We start from the raw sequence: 19870 nt of genomic DNA on the forward strand, positions 1-19870 counted from the left end.
CCACTCGGGAAGCGTGATTGAGAGAGAACGACCAATCAAAATGGACGAAAGAAAGAACGGAGACTGATATAATCCCCGACAATCGAGGACACCTCGCACTCGGTTAACGTTCCGATTAACCAAAACGCCGTGTGTCAACGCGCAAAAATAAACAGTTTCTCGTCCATTGTGCCAACCTGTAACCCGTGCCACTTCGGACTTAGACCGTGTCCCCGACGCCAACGGAAGAAGTCTCCCGTGCCTTACAGACTTGTCGACGCCACTGTCCCGAAGCCACCTTCGATCGACCATCGAAGAACCACATCGACGCCCAGGACGACTGAACGGCTGATTGGCCTAAAGCAAACTATTTCGTACATAGTGTGTGTTTATTTTATGTTAAAATAAACGATTTTTGTCAGATACTTGTCGTCTTTGTCTCTTCCGCCACCATGCACGTACGAATGAACCCTAGACCATCACTGACGCGCAATTAACTAATTGCCCCTGGAAGTCGGCTTCTTACAGAAACACAGTTTCCCTATTATCAAATGTCATGGCACGCCACTGACAGGCAGTAGTTCGAAACGGAGTCGCACAGTATCCAAAGTTTTATTCCCCATCTATGATGATTTCTTTTTTCTTTTGGCATATACTGACGCAGGCTGGTATGGCACTTGGTACCTACTAATGTTTCGTTGACGCTTTTTTACTGTTGAGGAACGTAATATTGTCGGACCACCCTATTCTCATGATTCTCCAAAGATTGATAACGTGCACATGGATCATAACCTAATTCCCCTGAGCCAGGCAACTTACTAGAATCTATGAGATGGAAGAATCGTAGAAGTGATAAAAGCGGTGCGTACTAAACATTCCCCTATACCACGGAGAGTCATGGGTTTAGTAGTGGACCAGTAATCCGAGATTTTAGGTTTTGGGTTAAGTCCCATAGAAAAAATAAAAGCTAAAAACCCTTTAATTTCTTTAATAGTGATAAGTTTCCACTTCTGGAGATATTTGGGCACATTCCCCCATGCCATTTATGACTTGCTTGGCATACCTATTCGATTCCGCCACCATAAGAGAGAGCAAAGACAGTGATAAAAAGGTTAAAATACTCTATATGGAGAAGCATGAATCAGAAGAAGGCATGGGGCCAGGTTGTTCTAGGAAAGGGAAAGGATCGGAGAGAGATCGGTGGCAGAACCTCAAGGTACTCCTCATCTTCCAACTCATCATCAGAAGCAGGAGAAACCTGTCGAGAGCAGGGTCCAGCGGAGGTCGAAGGTCCTTCGGTGTCTGAATCAAAATTGGAATCGGAATAAAAGGAATGAAATTCCGGTACGTCAACACTACACTGTTGTTGTCAGACTCACTAGGTATGTCTATGTCTGACAACTCATCTAAGTAGGTACTCGCTTTTTGAACCTTTGTATCCAGTACATTTTTACTCTCCAGAAAACAAACGTTTTCGGCCTCACTCGAGGTCTGCTTCAGATTAAAAGAACAAAAGAAAACTGGCTTCCCAATTATTTGAATTATTCTTCGAGGAACGTTTAGCTTTAAAATACATTCGAATATATGCGTATGCTACGTAGCGTTGTCGTCTTCTTGTTCTTCGCATACATAACGCCAGGCGTATGAAAGTGCGTTGCCGTCTTTAGAGTTTATACATTTCCCTGCACGGCCGGCCCTGTATATTTCAAGGGCTTCGAGGGCCCTGATGTCTTCCGTCTGAAAGGCTCTATTTATCAATCTGGCATTGGATAGGTCCGCGTGAATCTCTGGATCGGTGGCGTAGGTGGATAAGGCGGTGGTGTAACGAGCGTGGTTTATATCGTATCTGTGCTCCTTGAGCCTCTGTTGGATGAAACGTTTAGTGGAGCCAATGTATACTAATTCCTGCCTAAATCTGTCATCCCTCACTGGAATACTGTATACACCTGGAGCCCGAATATGGTTCATTTTGTCTTTGGCGTTGCGCAACAATTTATACATATCTGGGGACCTTCTGTATGTCAATCTGGTACCAGTTTTGGTTGTAATTTCTTTATATAAGGCCTGAAATCGCCGGTTGTATTCGACAACTGCGTATCCGCTGGCTGGTTCTTGATTCCGATCCTCATTTCTAGCCCTTTGAGTAATGGGTGTACTTTGCGTATTTCGTGGTCTGGAATAGGCCCGTGCTAACTTTCGTATTAGTTCTTTTTTTGTATCCATGTGCCATCACGATGCGTTCTATCTTCTGTAGTTCAATTATAGTATCATTCCTCCTGGAAGGATGCGTATACGCTCTTCTAACTAAACCCCGGAATGCTGCGATTTTATATGTGTAAGGATCGGCTGAGTTTGCTGGTATAAACCATGGGATGTAGCCAGATTTATAATATATACCAGTTTCAATCCTTCCTCCATTCAGTCTGATATTGATATCCAAGAAGTGGGCATTGGTGGTAGACATTTGGTCCATTTTAAGGGTCAACCCATATGGATTGTTGTTCATGCGACTTAAAAAATCATTGATGTTCGTTTCTGTTTTCCACAGGATAAATACGTCGTCTACATATCTTTTATATATAACTATATTGGACCCATACTCTGGTATGACGGTTTCTTCCAATTTACGTAAAACCAATTCGCATAAGTCGCCTGAAAGCGGACCTATCCAATGCCAGATTGATAAATAGAGCCTTTCAGACGGAAGACATCAGGGCCCTCGAAGTCCTTGAAATATACAGGGCCGGCCGTGCAGGGAAATGTATAAACTCTAAAGACGGCAACGCACTTTCATACGCCTGGCGTTATGTATGCGAAGAACAAGAAGACGACAACGCTACGTAGCATACGCATATATTCGAATGTATTTTAAAGCTAAACGTTCCTCGAAGAATAATTCAAATAATTGGGAAGCCAGTTTTCTTTTGTTCTTTTGTTCTTTTAATCTGAAGCAGACCTCGAGTGAGGCCGAAAACGTTTGTTTTCTGGAAAGTAAAAAAGTACCGGATACAAAGGTTCAAAAAGTGAGTACTTATTTGATGCCGGTATTCAGCTGGAAGATTTGGTCATCTAAGTAGGTTGACAGTTCCTATTCATGAGTTTTCTTATTAGATGAAGCCATTTGGAAATCTAATTTGAAATAAAAGCTACATGTTACAATTGAAAATACAAGTAAAAAAGAATAGCATAAGAAAAATAAAATGATAATACTGTACTAATAAAAAAAAAGACATGTTACAATTTGTCTTCAGGGATCTGTGGGGCATATAGCTTCCCTCTGTTCCTCCTTCCATTCTCTTGCCAGGCTCGCAATTACCGCCTTGTAAAAATTTCACAAGGGGAGGCTTCCCTTACAATATGCCCGTGTTGACAGGAGGATCTAATTTGCGTAAACTCGAGACGGACAACATCCCCGACGATGCCCGTTGTAACATGACAAAGGTCAAAGGTCAAAACACACCAAAGACGGCGGTCCCGGCAACCTAATTTGCATAACTCTACGTCGCTATCTACCTACAATTGCCATAGTTGTAGTGTTTGCATGAGGAAATCTTTGATGATGATTTCTTTTCACTCTTTCCTTCTTCTAAGAAGGCCTCTTTTAGCAAACCCATTATGGGTTCGGCCAGGCCCGTAATGGAGCGACCGTGTGATGAGGGACGGGACCTGACATATTCGGGCGGACCACCTCCGAAAAATTCGTGGAGATTTTTCGACCCGTCCGAATTCGATTCTGGTCCCCCAGAGCGGTAAGCTGCCACCTCGACCGCTCGGCCATCCGGCCACTATAAACAAACGTGGTTAAGAACGGAATATCGGAAGAGGCCATTATGTTTTACGAGATGGCGTTTTCTCTGGCTTGCAAATGATTGGCTTCTTAAAAATTCGCAATCGTTTTCGCTCAATGTGAACCAACCTTAACGCATTGGCAACAGCACAGAAGGAATTAGCCAGAAAACGAAATGCTACGGTGGTTTACAAGCGCAACCCTATAACATACAGAGTTTTAAGGAATGATAAAGACAGGATGCCAGAATCAGTTTACCGTCTAAGATGAATAGCATTGTCATGAACAATGCATACATTAGTTGAAGTACCTCGTTCAAGAAGCTCAATGAATACATGAGCACAAATATGATTCACATAATAGAAAAAAACAATACAGCTGTAGCTTGCTTCGCTAACATTGAAAATACTATAATAGCACGGAATGAAACAATAATCGTCAGAAACATTAATTCTTCAATTCGTGGATACACAGTGCAAAAATTGAAGTATTTAAGCAAAAGTTAGCGAGCGAATGTTTAACCGCAAAAGACTAAATATTTTGCCAATGCGTGGAAATACATATGAATTAACAAGTCAAGGATACGCTAACCAACACAATTTATAACGCAAATATTATACACTCTCTTGTGTATTTTTTTATTTTATTTATTTACTTCTTTTTATACATTTTTATTTTTATTGTAAAACTGAAGGGGATATTATATTTTATTTTTTTATTGTTAATTTAAATTATTTTATTCGATTTTTATTATTATTTAAAAAATTATAAAAATAACCATATTCGCGAAATTTGGCGTGAAGTCAGGAGAGAATCGGCAGAATATGGCAAATGTTGTATTACCCATCATACTTTGCATAGTCGTTCCTCGTTGTCGTTAAAATGGGTGAGTTAGTCATTTCAGAATTCAATCCGATGTAATCCAAAGTATAGAAATGAATTTGTCTTAGTAAATTTACGTTATCCTTATTAATTTATTCATTTTTACTGAATTATGTAAAAATTTTATTGATGTTTTAGTATTTGAACAATAACTCGATTGCATATGTGCCACGAGTCTATTGATCTTGCTAGATTTGTCCATAAATTCTTGATACTTTATCAAAGTTAACAGTAATAAACAGTTGATAACATGTGAAAATTGGACGAGATGAAGGATACATGTTAATTTAATAGATTTTCATTGTTAAATTTACCAGGTATTTCTAGAGACCATTGGCATAAGCGTCGAAAGACTGGTGGGAAACGCAAACCTATTCGAAAGAAGAGGAAGTTTGAGCTTGGTCGACCATCGGCAAACACAAAGGTTTTCAAATATTTCCTTTCTTTAAATGATTTTTTTTTCAAATAATTTGTGGTGCTGATAATTTTTATATTTTTCTTGTGACTATCTTTGAAATTATTGTAATGCATTGTCTTTAAGCATGTAAAGATTTAGATAGGAATATAGCATATTGTCTGAGATATCACATAAAAAGTATTGAGATAATGCTTAGTAATTAAACAGTTTAAGGGAATGAGAGTTTTTTAATTTTTTTTTTTAAGAAGGTATATTTGGGTGTACTATAGATTACTACCTATGGAATTTCAGGACTTTGATTATATATTTGAACTCGGGACCGAGACGAGTTCAACGGTACCCTATTTTTAGACCGGAGACGAAAAATAAAAAAGTTATCACACTTTTTAAGTTACCATACTTTTTTAATGCTCTCATGCAGACAGCACCGTAGTTGCTAGTATTGCCATCTTGCGGTAAAGTCTGCAAACCGTGACGTCGGACTACGGTCATTTCCCGGAGCGTTAAACACGTGATACGAGAGCGGAGAGAGCAACACGACTTCCAATCATCGCGCGATTCCCATTTTGGTTAAGGTTTACTTATGGCAGCGAACATGGCAGCCCAACTGACCTCTCGTATTGGAGCCACCACATGCCACCATGTGCTAAACTAGTGATCGATTCACGGTAGTTTTTGAACAAAGTAAAAAAGGGGGAAACGTCTACTAAAGGCAATTTTAACGGCAAGCATGGGACTCCCGATCACGATAGCGAGGCCGACGTAGCGGAGAGCAACGCGACTCCCAATCATCGTGCGATTGCTGGAAAAAAGTATGATAACTTTTTTATTTTTCGTCTTCGGTCCAAAAGTAGAGTATCGTTGAACTCGTCTTGGTCCCCTGAGTTCAGATATATACCCAAACACACGAAATTCCATAGGGAGTAATCTATAGTATACCTGTATATTTAATAGACATTCAGAAAATCATAACATTTTTTCCAGGCAATCCGTATATAAAGTGCTATAAACAAAAAATTATAGGACTACTTTCTGATTGTGCCCCATTCAAGACTCCATTGCTTAAGCTTGTTTTCTTTGCGGGACAGCGGATGCGTATAAAGTGTGTCGTGTGATATTTCTCGATGCTATCCAGTCACGTGACTGCTCTCTCATCTCTGCCACGCCTTGCATCTGATATGTTCCTGATGATGATGATGATAAATAATGAATGACTACAGGCAGCCTTTGACTTTCACACATAATTGGTTCCTGAAAGTGTGTACAAATGTTGAATGTTCAAAAGTAGAGGGATGTAAAAAAATATGCACCAAAAACTGTTTTAAAGTATTTACCGTATTTTACGGACTATAAGATGCACTTTAATTTTTAAGCATTTTTAAGCTTTTTTTTTTTTTTAAATACCTATAAGATGCTACGGACTATAAGACGCACCTGAATTTTGGAGGCAATTTTTCGAAGAAAAAAATGCGTCTTATAGTCCGTAAAATATGGTATTTATCAATATGTATGCATAATGAAGTTAACGTGGTGTGTTTAAGTGCTTTTGGGTGCTTTTTTTATAAACTTGTCAAGAGTTAATTGAATACCACACTTTTTTATTCTTGATAAAGATTTCTATAACATGCCGTCTTTTGGAAACAATCTTTGAAGATATATTTCCACAATTTTGAATGTATTCCTTAATTTTACTCTTATTTTTCAAAATTGAACATATCGTAGATCTGTTTACATCGTACAAATGTCCAATTGAAGCAAAAGATTCACCGTTTTCAGAACGCTTAATTATTTCCATCTTTGTCTTGATTGTATGAAGTTTGAGTCCTTAATATCTTTTTGTTCATATCAACACTGCAGTTTCTCCGTTTCTCATTCATGTTTATCAATTTATAAGGAGGAAATATTTAAACATAAACAAATTTAGAAAAACACACAGCACGTTGATGCACGTCCTAATGAAAGACTGAAACTGTTTTGACCTCTTGCTCAAAACAACACAGTAGTGATTAGGATTCCGAGAAGTGCACTATTGTAGGAAGTAACGTGTGTACGAGAATGTAAAGCAAGCTACTGCACTTTGTAGTGTACAAGCATTATGCATGGAAGCAAATTTTTTCATTATCAACAAAATTATTTAAAAAGTTGTTGAATTTTTAAAAATGTGCGAAGTAGTGAATTGTGGGAAAGTTGGGTCACCTGTATATGAAACAACAAAGGCAAAACTGCTTGCTAACAACAATTCTATCATGATATATATTATGATAAATATTAGTCAGATGCAACATAAGATGTCTATTATCTTGATGTAAATAAATACAACTCAGTTTTGCTTAAGACATGAAAGAGATTAGTTCATTTAAAAGGAGAGTAGAATTATTAGTTGTTTATCAAATTATCATACATTGTTATATGTTGATTTTAATCCATATTTTAAATGGAATGTTGTTTTAATGTTTATTAACGATGTTTCCAAAGTTCAGCAAATTCTTCTGTGAGAAGAATAAGTTATCAGAACACGATGATAGAAGTCAGATGCGAGGCATGGCCGAGATGAGTAGTCACGTGACTGAATGGCATTGAGAAATATCACATGACACACTTTGTATGTGTCTGCCGTCCAATGTGCCGCCCTGTGGCAAAAACAAACTTAAACAATGGAGTCTCAAACAGGACACAATCAGTAAGTAGTCTTATGATTTTTTGTTTATAGCACTTTATGTATGGGTCGCCTGAAAAAATGTTATGCGTTTTCTGAATGTCTGTTAAATATACCTTCTTTTTTTAAAAAAAAATTTAAAAAATTCATATTTCTTTTAAACTATAATTACCAAATGCTTTAATGCAGTAAATATAAATAATGGTATATATGGCAAGTACTTTTGATATGCTAAACAAATTGCTGGATTATTTATCTGACTGTAACGAGGCTAATTTAACAATTGGAAATAAAGTAATTTGGTTGTAGTTGGGTGGTTATGCAGATAGATGTAATGAAAATTTAATTAATTCAAATTTAGAATAATCTGGAAGTGAAGATCAGATGCCTTGGCAATACATCTATCTGCATAGAAAGTAGGACCCAAGTTTGTCTCATTCTGGGATCTTTTCTTTCAATGAAAAAAATTTTCCCACTTACCACAGATCCTCAAAAAGCTGCTGTGGAAAATCACTACCATACACATCCAATTGTGAACGATTTTTCTTTTATTGTTGCAGCGTTGTTTGCATAAAGGCCTGGTCACACTATGTGATTTCCAGCCGCGCAGGCGACCGCAACTGCAACAAGCGCGAGTCGCGCGCATCTTCTCGTGGTCACACATTGTTCATTGACGTTGCAACTCGGAAACACGTGACTCTATAATAAACCAATAAAACTACAGTTTCTTGTTTTTGTCTACTTTCGTGAGTTTACCGACATTTTACGTTCTACTTCAGAGTATTTACGGAATTTTAGCTACTTTCCTTATTAAAATAGCGAGCAGTTCCTTTTCTGGAATGAATAAAAGGAAAAAGGCGCTAATTTTGTTAGAGCTGGCGAGAATATACAAAGAGAAAAATAAGAAAAAACGTTCATGCTGGGTTAAAACTTGGCAAAATAAAAATCAACGGGCTAAACAATCGTGCTTTCACCAGCTGATGAATGAATTAAGGCTTTCGGATGCCGAAGGTTATAGGGGATACATCCGTATGAATATAATTTATACTTATATATAATTTAGGTGAAACGTTTCGTAGTTTGATATACCAATTTAGAGTGGCCCATAATTCGATATTAGTCATTATCCCAGAAGTTTTGGATGCTATTTATCAATATAAAAGTGAATATTGGAGGGTAAGTGTTGTTTAGAGGAAAGCTTGAATGATTTAATTCATTTATAATCGATATATTTTTTTCTTTTATATAAGCATTTATTTTATTCAATTGTATATTATTAAAAGTAATCAAACTTTTTACAATAAATCTAACAATAACTTTTATAAATTCAGATTTGATTTCTATCAAATATAGCATTTAAATGTACTGAAACTGAGTTAATACAAATGTTATAATCAAGATATGTTGACAAATAAAGAACACACAGTATGACGTGGCACAGACGTTTTCTGATTGGATGCGCGTTTGCAACCGTCGCGAGTAGAACAAACTTTTTGTTTCTAGTTGCGGTTGCAGTCGCGCCGGTTTTCGAGGGGGATTACTAGTTAACGGGAACAGCCATTGCGGTTGCAGTCGCCCGCGCGGCTGGAAATCGCATAGTGTGACCAGGGCTTAAGACAGTGGTTTTCTGCTCTGATGACATTTTTTTGTGACCTGATATTTATAAATGATGTGGAGGTCTTAAGTCCAGTGCAATCGAGTTGATGTGGCAGATTCAACATATAGATGAAAACTGATTTTTGTTTTGTGACTGTTAGCTTTTGACTACTGCCAATGATTGCCACAAACTGATGATTGACTGTGCATGAATGTTGCTAGTCACTGAATGAAAATATCCAACAAGTTGAATATGCTCTTTGTTGAAAGGAGTGACCTTGAGTCTATCCTTTAATTGCAGGAAAATTTGCCTCAATTTTGAGACTAGTTTTCTTTGTTATTGACTCATTTGCACTGCGCTTTAAACCTTTCAGTCACTTTGAGAGATAGTCATGATGTGGATGTTGGGAAGCTACAGTGTGACATAATGACATGCAAGTAAGTAGTTTTACCATCCAAAGTTCTTATCAGATATGTCTTAATTTCTCCTTCAAAGTGGCTCCTACAATGTCCAGGGTAGATTATTGATTTTGTTAATTGCCATGTTGGGTACATTGTTTCATTCAGATGATGTCTCCCTTCCAACTTGGTAATTGTGTCTTTAAGAAAACATGAATTGGCATTAATATTGTCAAGTTCTTGCTTGATTCTGTTATCTTCAAAGCACTCCAGAGGCTTCTGAAATGCAAATGGCATCTTCAGGCTTGAATTTTTGGTAACTTGATGTATATATTGTACAAGGGTAGGCTGAAAAGTAATGCACACATGCTGGTAGAACACAAACAAAAACAAATAGCAAGATCTGGCAAAAAAGGAACATTAAAGTACAGGTATACCTCGAGTTACGTCATTCCCGATTATACGTCGTTTGTCAAAAAAGTATATGGAAAAATAAAAATCAAGTTTAAGTCAGTTTATTCGACTTTAAATCCGTCCGCCATAAACATTGAAGTCGTAATATCACTAGAAAAGCGTTGAAAGCACATAAAATCATATTAAAATATGTACATTTACAGTAAATGTTAATATAATCATCATAAATCCTAGGAACGAACCATGAAAACATCCGTGTTTCTGTGTTGTCGTCTTATTTAGCGGTCTTTAAATGCTCATTATTGGCGTTTCCTCCATTATTGGCGTTTAGTTACGACGTAAGTCATAACTAAAACAAGTAAATTCGACTTACGTCGCCTCCCCTGGAACCAATTACCGACGTAAGACGAGGTATACCTGTACAATCCTTAAGCTTCACAATTATATATTTATTTTTCAACATAGTCACCATTAAGGCTAACACATTTCTCCCAACGTGTAACAAGATTTTTCATTCTGTCACTGAAAAATTCTTCTGACTTTTCTTGAATCCAGCAGCTAGTTATGTATCCTGACATGTCCATTCAGGCTCTGGTGGAATAGGCACATTTGGAAGTATCCTCAAAAATTCCTGTTCTCATATTGGAGCCTTTATGAAGACTTTTTTGCAGTTGGTAATCAATTTATTGGCACTAGGAAACATGTGAACAGTTTCACAAATTCTGCTAAATGTATATGTAAGCAGGTTAAATGGATTGTTTCAGTATAAAAACACTCATTGTATTGACTGCTTTGAACATTTAGCTAGCAGCATCAGATATGAAAATGTGTGCTCTTATAATGTGTTCTGTTTGGCCACAAAATTTTTAGTGCATTCCAGTGGTTGAATGATAGCTTCTAGGAATATGGCATGGAGCAAATATATATTTTCAGTTGCTGCCTTTGCACTTCAAATGCATTTTCAAGCACATCAATCTTCAATATAACAAAATTTCCACTTATTGCATCTGTAATTTTATTAACAGGTATCCATGGATTTTTTTATTGTTTGTTCAGATTGTGCTGATAGTTTCTATGGAACTGTCAGTTTGAAGAGTTGATTCATCTAGTACATCTTTCATTTGTATATTTCTGATGGAAATTCTTAAACACGACATTGGTGAGTTGGTAAGATGTGAATTCTGAATGAGGGATTTGTCATCCCTGCAGAGTTATAGCTCCTGTATGAGCAAAGTCAATGGAACCTTACCTGTACATGTGAGATTGGTTCGTGGTAAAAACAGCATTTCCAAAGGTCTGTTTTTACCATGAACCAGTATACTATCTATTCTCCACAATCCTTGTTGGTCAAGACAAGTGATAGCAATCCTTGACTGATGCTCCACGTGTAGCTCCCATATTCCCTAAAACTATACAACATCAAGTATTCCATGAAGTCCAGTGGACTACTCAAAGCAGGCATAGTTATCTGGGCTAAATAGTTAAATGTGATAGTGTTAGTGGAGAAATGCCACTCCCAATTGCATGCAATCTGGAAGTAGGCTGATTTTGGGGGGCTATAACTTGCAAAGATCACACGTTGCAGTGTGGTTCCTTTTGACTTTTGTTCCTATGGGTATGGTCTACAGCTCTGATAAGTTCCTAACCATCTCATTCACAGGTATAATTGTACTGGTGAGTTTGTGAAATGAAATGTTGGTGGCAATCAATGTTTTGTATGTTGTAAAAAAAACTGCAACTTACCCTGATGATCTGATTGCTTAAATGTTTTGACTTTGTTAGACCATACAGTGGCAGCTTTATGCAATCCTGCATTTATGTTGTGAAGCAGTTGTGTCCTTTTTTTATATGCAACAGCTTTGTTGCATGGCTGGCAGAGAGAACAGTATCATCATCAGTTGAAAAAATATCTCCTCAACTCTTCTACATATACTCTGTATTAGAGCTAGGAGATGATTTTCCTCTGGGCATTTTTGGACTTATATATGTTATGGACAAAGTGAGTAATTGGGCATTATGAATGAAGACCAAAAAGGGCATGCAGTGTGATAAATATTGATTAATTTATCAAATTTACCAGTCATTATGAATACTGCTATCACCTATTTGGGCAAAGTGATAATATGTTTAGGAGTGATCATCCAACATACGCTAGCCAATCGGCACTCTGAGTTGCATGTGCGTATCATGTTTAGTATCAAATTTTAAATTTGATTAACTCGTTTAATCGGTTGTTGAAGCGATTATTCATATCACTTAATGATATGAATGAAAGAAATGTTCATCAAGGAATCCTCCATGAACATTTCTTTTGTTAAAGAAAAAAGATTAACTACTGGTCACGTAAGTTTAAAATTTGGTACTAAATGCAATATGCATGCACAACTAATATGTAAGTTCTGATTGGCTAGCGTTTGTTGGATGATCACTCTTCAATGTATTATCATCACTTTGCCCAATTAGGTGATAGCAGTATTCATAATGGCCAGTCAATTTGATAAATTATTGAAATTTTATTACAATGCCCGATTTTGTTGGTCATTATTCATAATGCCCGTATTAATCACTTGTCCATAACATGTACTGTATACTTTAATAGACAGAATATTGAAAATATGACTTCTGAACATCAACCAAATGCCAATTTTTGTTCTCCCAGCGGTTCTAAATGACTTCTGAATCTTATGTTGTAGGACCTCCCAGATTTTCAATCAACTCAAATATGCATTTGCATAAAAATCAAAGTCCTACTTATAACACATTACAGTATAAATACAGTAGAGTGTTGTTTATCCAAAAGCCGGTCAACTGAAATGTCTGTTAACTGAAAGCTTTCCAGTCGGACTGTGTCATGCTGAATCAAACATTTTTGATACTATATTAACTTCTAAAGTATAATTTTTTTGTTGTTATATTTTTCAATGTATTCATTTTGTTTGTGTAAAATAAAGAAATAATTTTTAACAATACAATAGCCTCGATTATTATTATAAAAATTTTCGTTACACTTAAAATCGATGAAAATTCAACACGAAGCGACATGCAACGGAGAAAAATTTCAACATGGGATAGGTTAATATATTTTTTCGTACATAATCAGTTATCCGAACAACCCCAGTCCCCAATTGATTCAAATAAACAACACTCTACTGTATAAAAATCAATCCCATCAAAAATACAGTACCTCTCACTTCAATTTTTCAGTAAATTTCGTGGGAATCCACTAACTTAGCAACAACTGATTACTAATGACGACAGTGCGATTGGAAGTTTTAATCAGTAGTCCAACTTGTGTTTTGCCACATCAACAGTTAACTGTGACACACATTGAACAGTATGCTGTTGAATATGTGCTGGTTTTCATTACTTGCTATTCTATACATATAAGTATTTTTGATTAATATCGTGTAAATGAAATGTATAGTTTATTTCCATTTGAATTTAATTCACATTACTTCCAATAATCCAGCAATTTGACAATTTAATTCCATAAATGTCAGATTACTGAAATTGTACTGTGTTGATCTCCCCATCCTCCAAAGAATTTACCCTTTATTAAATTTTACAAGATGTTATGTAGGCATAAGCCTGAAGTTTTGTGAAATTTGATGTTTTAAAATATCAAAAGTTTATTTTATTAAAATAAAATCACTTAAGTTACTAATAAGCAACTGAATTATTTCATTGTTTGTATTGAGTAATATATATGACTTTAAAAAACTTAGATAAAAATGATTAACAAAATGTTTGAAACATTCAAAAATATAAATGTGTGCAGACTTCTTTGAAGGAATAATGTGCTGCATTAACTGCAATTGAGCCAGTTCTTCTACCTTAGGCTACATCCTGATGCCAGCAGTCAGTCATGTTTTAATGCACTATGGAGCAAAACAGACAAATTAGTTTGTATATTCATATCCTGTAAGGGGCATTTAATAGCCATTAGATATGCGACTTTTTTTATGCACTTGAGTGAGAAGTAGCAAACAAATTAGTTTGAACGCAGCATCCTTTTTGTTAGTGCCTTCAGGGATATTGTTGTAGATAATAACCATGTGAGAAAGTATCAAAATTGAGAATCTTAAGTTACTAAAAGTTCTCTCTTTATTTTGAAAATGTGTTCCCTCCTGAAATTCCTATGCCACTTCCATGAGCAACTTAACACAAAATAGTCTGTAGCATTTTTGTAAACAACACCAGACAAGAAATCACTAGTAACTTGGTAGTACAGAAGTTTTATGTCTGTACTGGAACACAAAACATAATTTTAATATCTTAATTGAACAGAAACACCAACATTGTGTAGATGGAGCACGACCTGCTTGCTTTATTCTGCATAATGTGAGCCTATCAAAAATAATTTAATTTAAAATTATAGTCTATATACATTCTCTAAAAGAATAAATCCTACCAGTAACAAAAATTATTCCAATATTTAATTTTTCTTGACATTTCTGCAGTTTGAACAAATCACCATTGGGGATCTTGTGTAGTTTATTGCCAACTGTTAAAGATAGAGAGTCTACTGCAAGCATGATCAGTTTCAGAAATCCATTATGCAAACTTTTCTTTCTTTGGTAAAGTTATAGAGAAAGTATCATATTGATGAAATTTGCAATATTGCAATGCTTTATGCAGCCCAATAGATCTTTCTAGAAAGTTCATTGTTACAGATGGAAAGTTTGATGATTCAGCCTAGTCCCAATATAGTGACCCATGACCTTTTTTGGGAGCCTGGAGAAAACTCAAAAAGATAATTGGATTTTTGGCTACACCTGATTGCTCAGAGCCTGTTTTACCAACTATATTACTAAATCAGGCTCTGAGCAATAACAGTTTAGGAAAGAGTGCTTGTTGTTCATGATACAAAATGTATGTTGTATGTTAAAAATTTTAATTGTATTTTGATGTCAAAACTAGGATAATATAACAATTTTTGTGAAACAAGATATAAATTCAAAGCTACTTCAAAGTGGTTTGAGAAGCATGGCTAATTTTACTTCACAAATCATTATGAATTTTTTTATACATAAGCTGACCACATGTGCTATTTGAGTAGCATAATACCATTAATTTTTAATTTAAATTTATATCTACTCTTCAAATTTAAAAAAGTAGGGTGTAGTATTTCATAATTAAGAGCTGCAACTATTAGAGCATCTTTTCATATTTTCCTTGTGCAAAATTTTATAGAAACTGAAGCATTACATTTGATTTGAAATAACTGAAAAATTAAAATGATGAAATTTGCGTGTCATCTGTAATTTATTGATGAATATTTTAAAATAAACTGATATATATATATTTATTCATGTTATGTATATGTATATGATTTTAAATATTTGTTTGCCTTTATGAGTTTATTTTTATTTTAATTTCAGATTGGAGTGAGTAGAATTCACACTGTTAGAACAAGAGGAGGGAATAAAAAGTATCGTGCATTAAGGCTTGACCATGGAAATTTTGCATGGGCATCTGAGCGTGAGTGTACATTAATAAAAATAATGATGTGTAACTTAATTAATGATGAAAATATCATTACATATATACAATATGATGATTATCCTACAGCGCACTGATAGGTTACAATTCTCTCATTTATTAAATATATGTAACTGAATTAGCATTTATGTAGAATTTGTTTTATTTTAGATTGTACTCGCAAGACTAGAATAATTGATACTGTTTATAATGCAAGTAACAATGAATTAGTGCGTACCAAAACATTAGTTAAGAATGCAATTGTACTGATCGATGCTACTCCCTTCCGACAATGGTACGAAGCTCATTATGCACTTCCACTTGGAAGGAAGAAGGGAGCCAAATTAGTAAGTTTCAAAATTTACATTTAGCTATTTCAATGTTATATAAATTTAAAAAGTTTACTTTACTATACTATTATTCAAACTTGTAGACAGAGGCTGAAGAAGCAGTTCTAAATAAGAAACGAAGTAAAAAGACTGAAAAGAAATATAAAGAGCGTCAGAAAATTGCTAAAGTTGAACCTGCTCTTGAAGATCAGTTTATGACTGGACGAATGCTTGGTGAGAAATTATTGTAACTTTGTTATAAAATTAATTTAATTTTTTGTTTATTTTTATTTATTGTTAGTTTGAAATGCTTAAAATATTTATGATTATAGATATTACAGAGTAGTATATGCAGTTTATTAGAAACAGTTTGTTTTAAACTTTTTACAGTTTATGCTTGAAACAATCCTTTTCATCTTTATAATATGCTTTAATTTCATATCTTCATTATTAATATATATATGATCAAAATATAGTAATTTTCTAGGAATTGTCATATCCACAGACTATAATTGCCAATCAATCAACAACTTTATTTTCTTACAGGAGACCATAAGGTCCCCTTGTTAGATGTATTTTGGAAATTACAATATTTCCTTTCTCAATGAGCTTTCTTCCATACAAGAAAAACAAGGCTCAAACAATTGTGAAGGCTGGGAATTCCTTATCATACAGGAATCACAACTTCACATAAGATGCAGTGCAAGTTTTGTCCAAAAAAAATTCTTATATACTGTTAAATACAAGAATTTATTTTAAAATATTTAGATGCTGCAAAATCAGATATTTTAAATATATTAATAAATATTTTTTAAATATATTCAGAAAGTTTGAGATTTTGCTATAGCAGCAAATACTTGGAAAAGAAAACTGCAAAACATTTTAGTTTGTCTAAAGTTACTAGGGTGCAGTTAAGTTTTCTTAATTACAAATGTGTCAAAAGTTAAAACAATTGATGAGGAAGAGGTTATAAAAAGTTTGGGAAATGAACAGTGAAGGAAGATGTGTGATACTGTTAAAGCATTAGGAATCTTCATGAGTTTATCTGATGCTTCAAGTTTTAGCTCTCCAAGTTAATGTGGTCTAGATAGGTGTTCGTCATCCTTGGGTCTGCAGACCAGCACAAGTCCACAAAAAATTTCATAGGCTGGCAAGAAATTTTGTAATAACAAAATAATATAAAATTGTAATTAATATAAACATTTTTTATGTTTTTTTATTATTATTGCAATTGATTAAATAAAGTTATGACAGTTGTGTGCATCACCCATGTCTAAGCAGTTTAAGTGTAAGAAAATTTTGTGTTTTGCCTTTTGCTTGTCCACAAAGTATTCTATTTTTGCCAGACCGCTAATATGAAAAGACTGAAGAATGCTGGTCTAGGTAATGATGCTATATCGCCAACAAATTTTGCAACTAGTGACCATAATTGTTACAAAGTCCATAAACTTTGTGGACACCTTTTTAAGTTCTTACAAGTATACAAGTTATAATTTTCATGAATGAAATTTAGTTTTTTAAATATACTAATATTTAAGAAACCAACCTTTTAATTAATCAAAAATTAAATTGTTTTGCCAGAAATAAAATATATTAGATTTTTGCTAAAAATATTATTTAATGTTGCAATGTGTTTTGTAATTACAAATTTGTATTAGAATTTGCTTCATTTCATTCAGTTTTTTTATTACAGAACTTTTTTAAATAAACATTTTATAATAATGAAAACAAAACTATAACAAATTTTAAATAGGTAGGAACAAAATAAATAACAGGTGACAAAAAGAATTACAAATTATAAGGAAAAGATGAACAGTTGAAAAAATTTACTGCAATTCAATATAGATAATAGCTATTAGATTAATGCTTGTGCCTCCAATTTAGTTTTTTTCCCATCTACTTAAAGCTTTTTTTTTAATCTGTAAAGGAATATTCATTTATAAATCTAGTATAAATATATGGAATTACTTGTATCTTAATAAATTCATTTTACTTTTTGATTTTTTAGCATTTGTTTGTTTGAAGATATTTTTTGTTTTTAAATTGTTCTTACATAGTACACTGTTATAACCCTGTTAGGTATTTAGAAGCTAAGAAGAAAGACACAAAATGGTGTAGTAAATTTTAGAAAGGGGACAAATTGTTGCAAATATGAAGATGCTTGCCTTTTGTCAGTTGTTGTTTAATTCAACAGTAACGACTGATAATCATTATGACAGTTTCATTTGCAACTAAATTTTTCGAAATCTTTTAGGTTACAAAGTGTAGTTTTTTTTACATGGTATGCATTTTATTTACTAAAAATAATTCTAGAAAACAAATTTACACTGTTAACAAAATACTCATCTTCATCACTTGAGCTTTCATAATTTACAGTCAGAAAAGAATTATATTGTATAGCATTTAATTGCTATTTAAATAGCAAAATTTGGCAGGCTTTTTTTCCATTTAAGACAAGATTTTTCAGTAGGTGCTAGTTTATTCTGGATTAAAATTTAATTGTATAATACAGTGGTTATACTTAGGTATTTAGAAAGTTTGTAGTTTGAAGTATAGTTGTATAAAATATTTGAAAATTTTTTTTCTAGCCTGTATCTCGTCAAGACCTGGTCAGTGTGGAAGAGCTGATGGCTACATCTTAGAAGGAAAGGAGTTAGAATTTTATCTTCGAAAAATCAAAGCAAAGAAAGGAAAATGAAAATCTGAATCTGAACAATAAAGTTGAATTAGATGGAAATTGTCTAGATATTAATTATTTACTTACTCATTCATTTTTATTCTATATACAAAAGATCTTTGTATTAAATAGTATATAGAAAAGCACGATAATCAGAAAATAATTTCTATATAAGTAATATTATATAATTTATTGCTTTATAAATTTATATCTTGAAATTTTCAGGTTGGCATTTATCTTTAAAAAATTAAATGTATTTGTATTGATAAAACGTTTCAATACAATATTTTTTAAAATACGGGAAGGATATTTTGCAGATTATTTTCCTTAAAATTTAAGAATCAAATTAAAGAAATTGGCAAGAAAAGAGGCTTCAAGCACTGGAAACTGAAATTCGGATGAGTTTTACATAGAAGATAATTACAGTCAACTCCACAGCAACTGATAAATGAATCAAATATAATTTCTTGTGGATAATTAGCGAGTTGTGTATTTATTTTTAAAATTGCAATTAGGATTCCAACAGCTTTTTTTTCCCTCTCCTTTTCATAAGTTTAGATGGTCTTATTCGCTGTGTCCGCTGCCCTCCTGATTTTAAAACTCCCACAGATACTTCAACTTTATTTTCGATAATAGGAAAGGTCTTATAGATTTACTCACCTAATTTGTTTTTATGAAAATCGCCATTTTCTTCTATTGATGTACTATCCGGTAAATGAAATTTTTTAAAGAAACGAGTTAAAACGATTTTATAATTGACGAACATACGTGTTACATACATTATATTTAAATCGATTATAAATGTATTGTTTGTGCGCTAATCTAAGAATTTTGCGAGAAAGAAAAACCAACTATAGTTGTGTTATTTGGATCGCGTTATTATGCACATCACTAAGAAAACTAAATTTTAGGATTGTACACAATAATTATAATAGTCGAAATTATTAAAAATAATTGACATATCGATAATACAAAACATATTTAGAGAAAATATTGTAAAATACACTTTACAAATAATTATTGGAGGAAGTATTTGTTAAAACTTTCAACTAAAGCAAATTATGGCAAAAAATATACTGCGAAATTAAGTCCTATGTAAATATTAATGAATCCTGTTTTCCCTATACAATTTAAATGTTTTTATTGTATGAATAATAATAGTTTTATGAAAGTGAAATAAATTAGAATTGACCCGGATAGAATTATGGAAGTAAACCCTAAGAACGAGTATTTTAATAAGGCATTATCCTAC

The 19870-nt window shown here is 33.8% G+C and overlaps 1 protein-coding gene across 1 annotated transcript; it reads left to right on the plus strand.

The window, feature by feature from the left end:
• Positions 1 to 4581: 4581 nt before the first annotated feature.
• On the plus strand, positions 4582 to 18678 carry RpS8 (ribosomal protein S8). Its single transcript, XM_067266720.1, has 6 exons — positions 4582 to 4652; positions 4966 to 5072; positions 15513 to 15612; positions 15784 to 15959; positions 16046 to 16175; positions 18530 to 18678. The coding sequence occupies exons 1-6, from the start codon at positions 4649 to 4651 to the stop codon at positions 18637 to 18639; spliced, it is 627 nt and encodes a 208-aa protein (XP_067122821.1). The 5' UTR covers positions 4582 to 4648; the 3' UTR covers positions 18640 to 18678.
• The last annotated feature ends 1192 nt before the right edge of the window (positions 18679 to 19870 follow it).

This window comes from Centruroides vittatus, unplaced genomic scaffold, assembly GCF_030686945.1.
Source record: "Centruroides vittatus isolate TY-2023 unplaced genomic scaffold, ASM3068694v2 contig_1057, whole genome shotgun sequence".
Classification (NCBI taxonomy): Eukaryota; Metazoa; Arthropoda; class Arachnida; order Scorpiones; family Buthidae; genus Centruroides; species Centruroides vittatus.

Bases quoted from the DNA above. Each gene is read 5' to 3' on its own strand.
- RpS8 (XM_067266720.1), top strand. The intron at 5,073-15,512 runs GTTTTCAAATAT...TTTTAATTTCAG, and splicing joins GACCATCGGCAAACACAAAG to ATTGGAGTGAGTAGAATTCA. The intron at 15,960-16,045 runs GTAAGTTTCAAA...TCAAACTTGTAG, and splicing joins GGAAGAAGGGAGCCAAATTA to ACAGAGGCTGAAGAAGCAGT.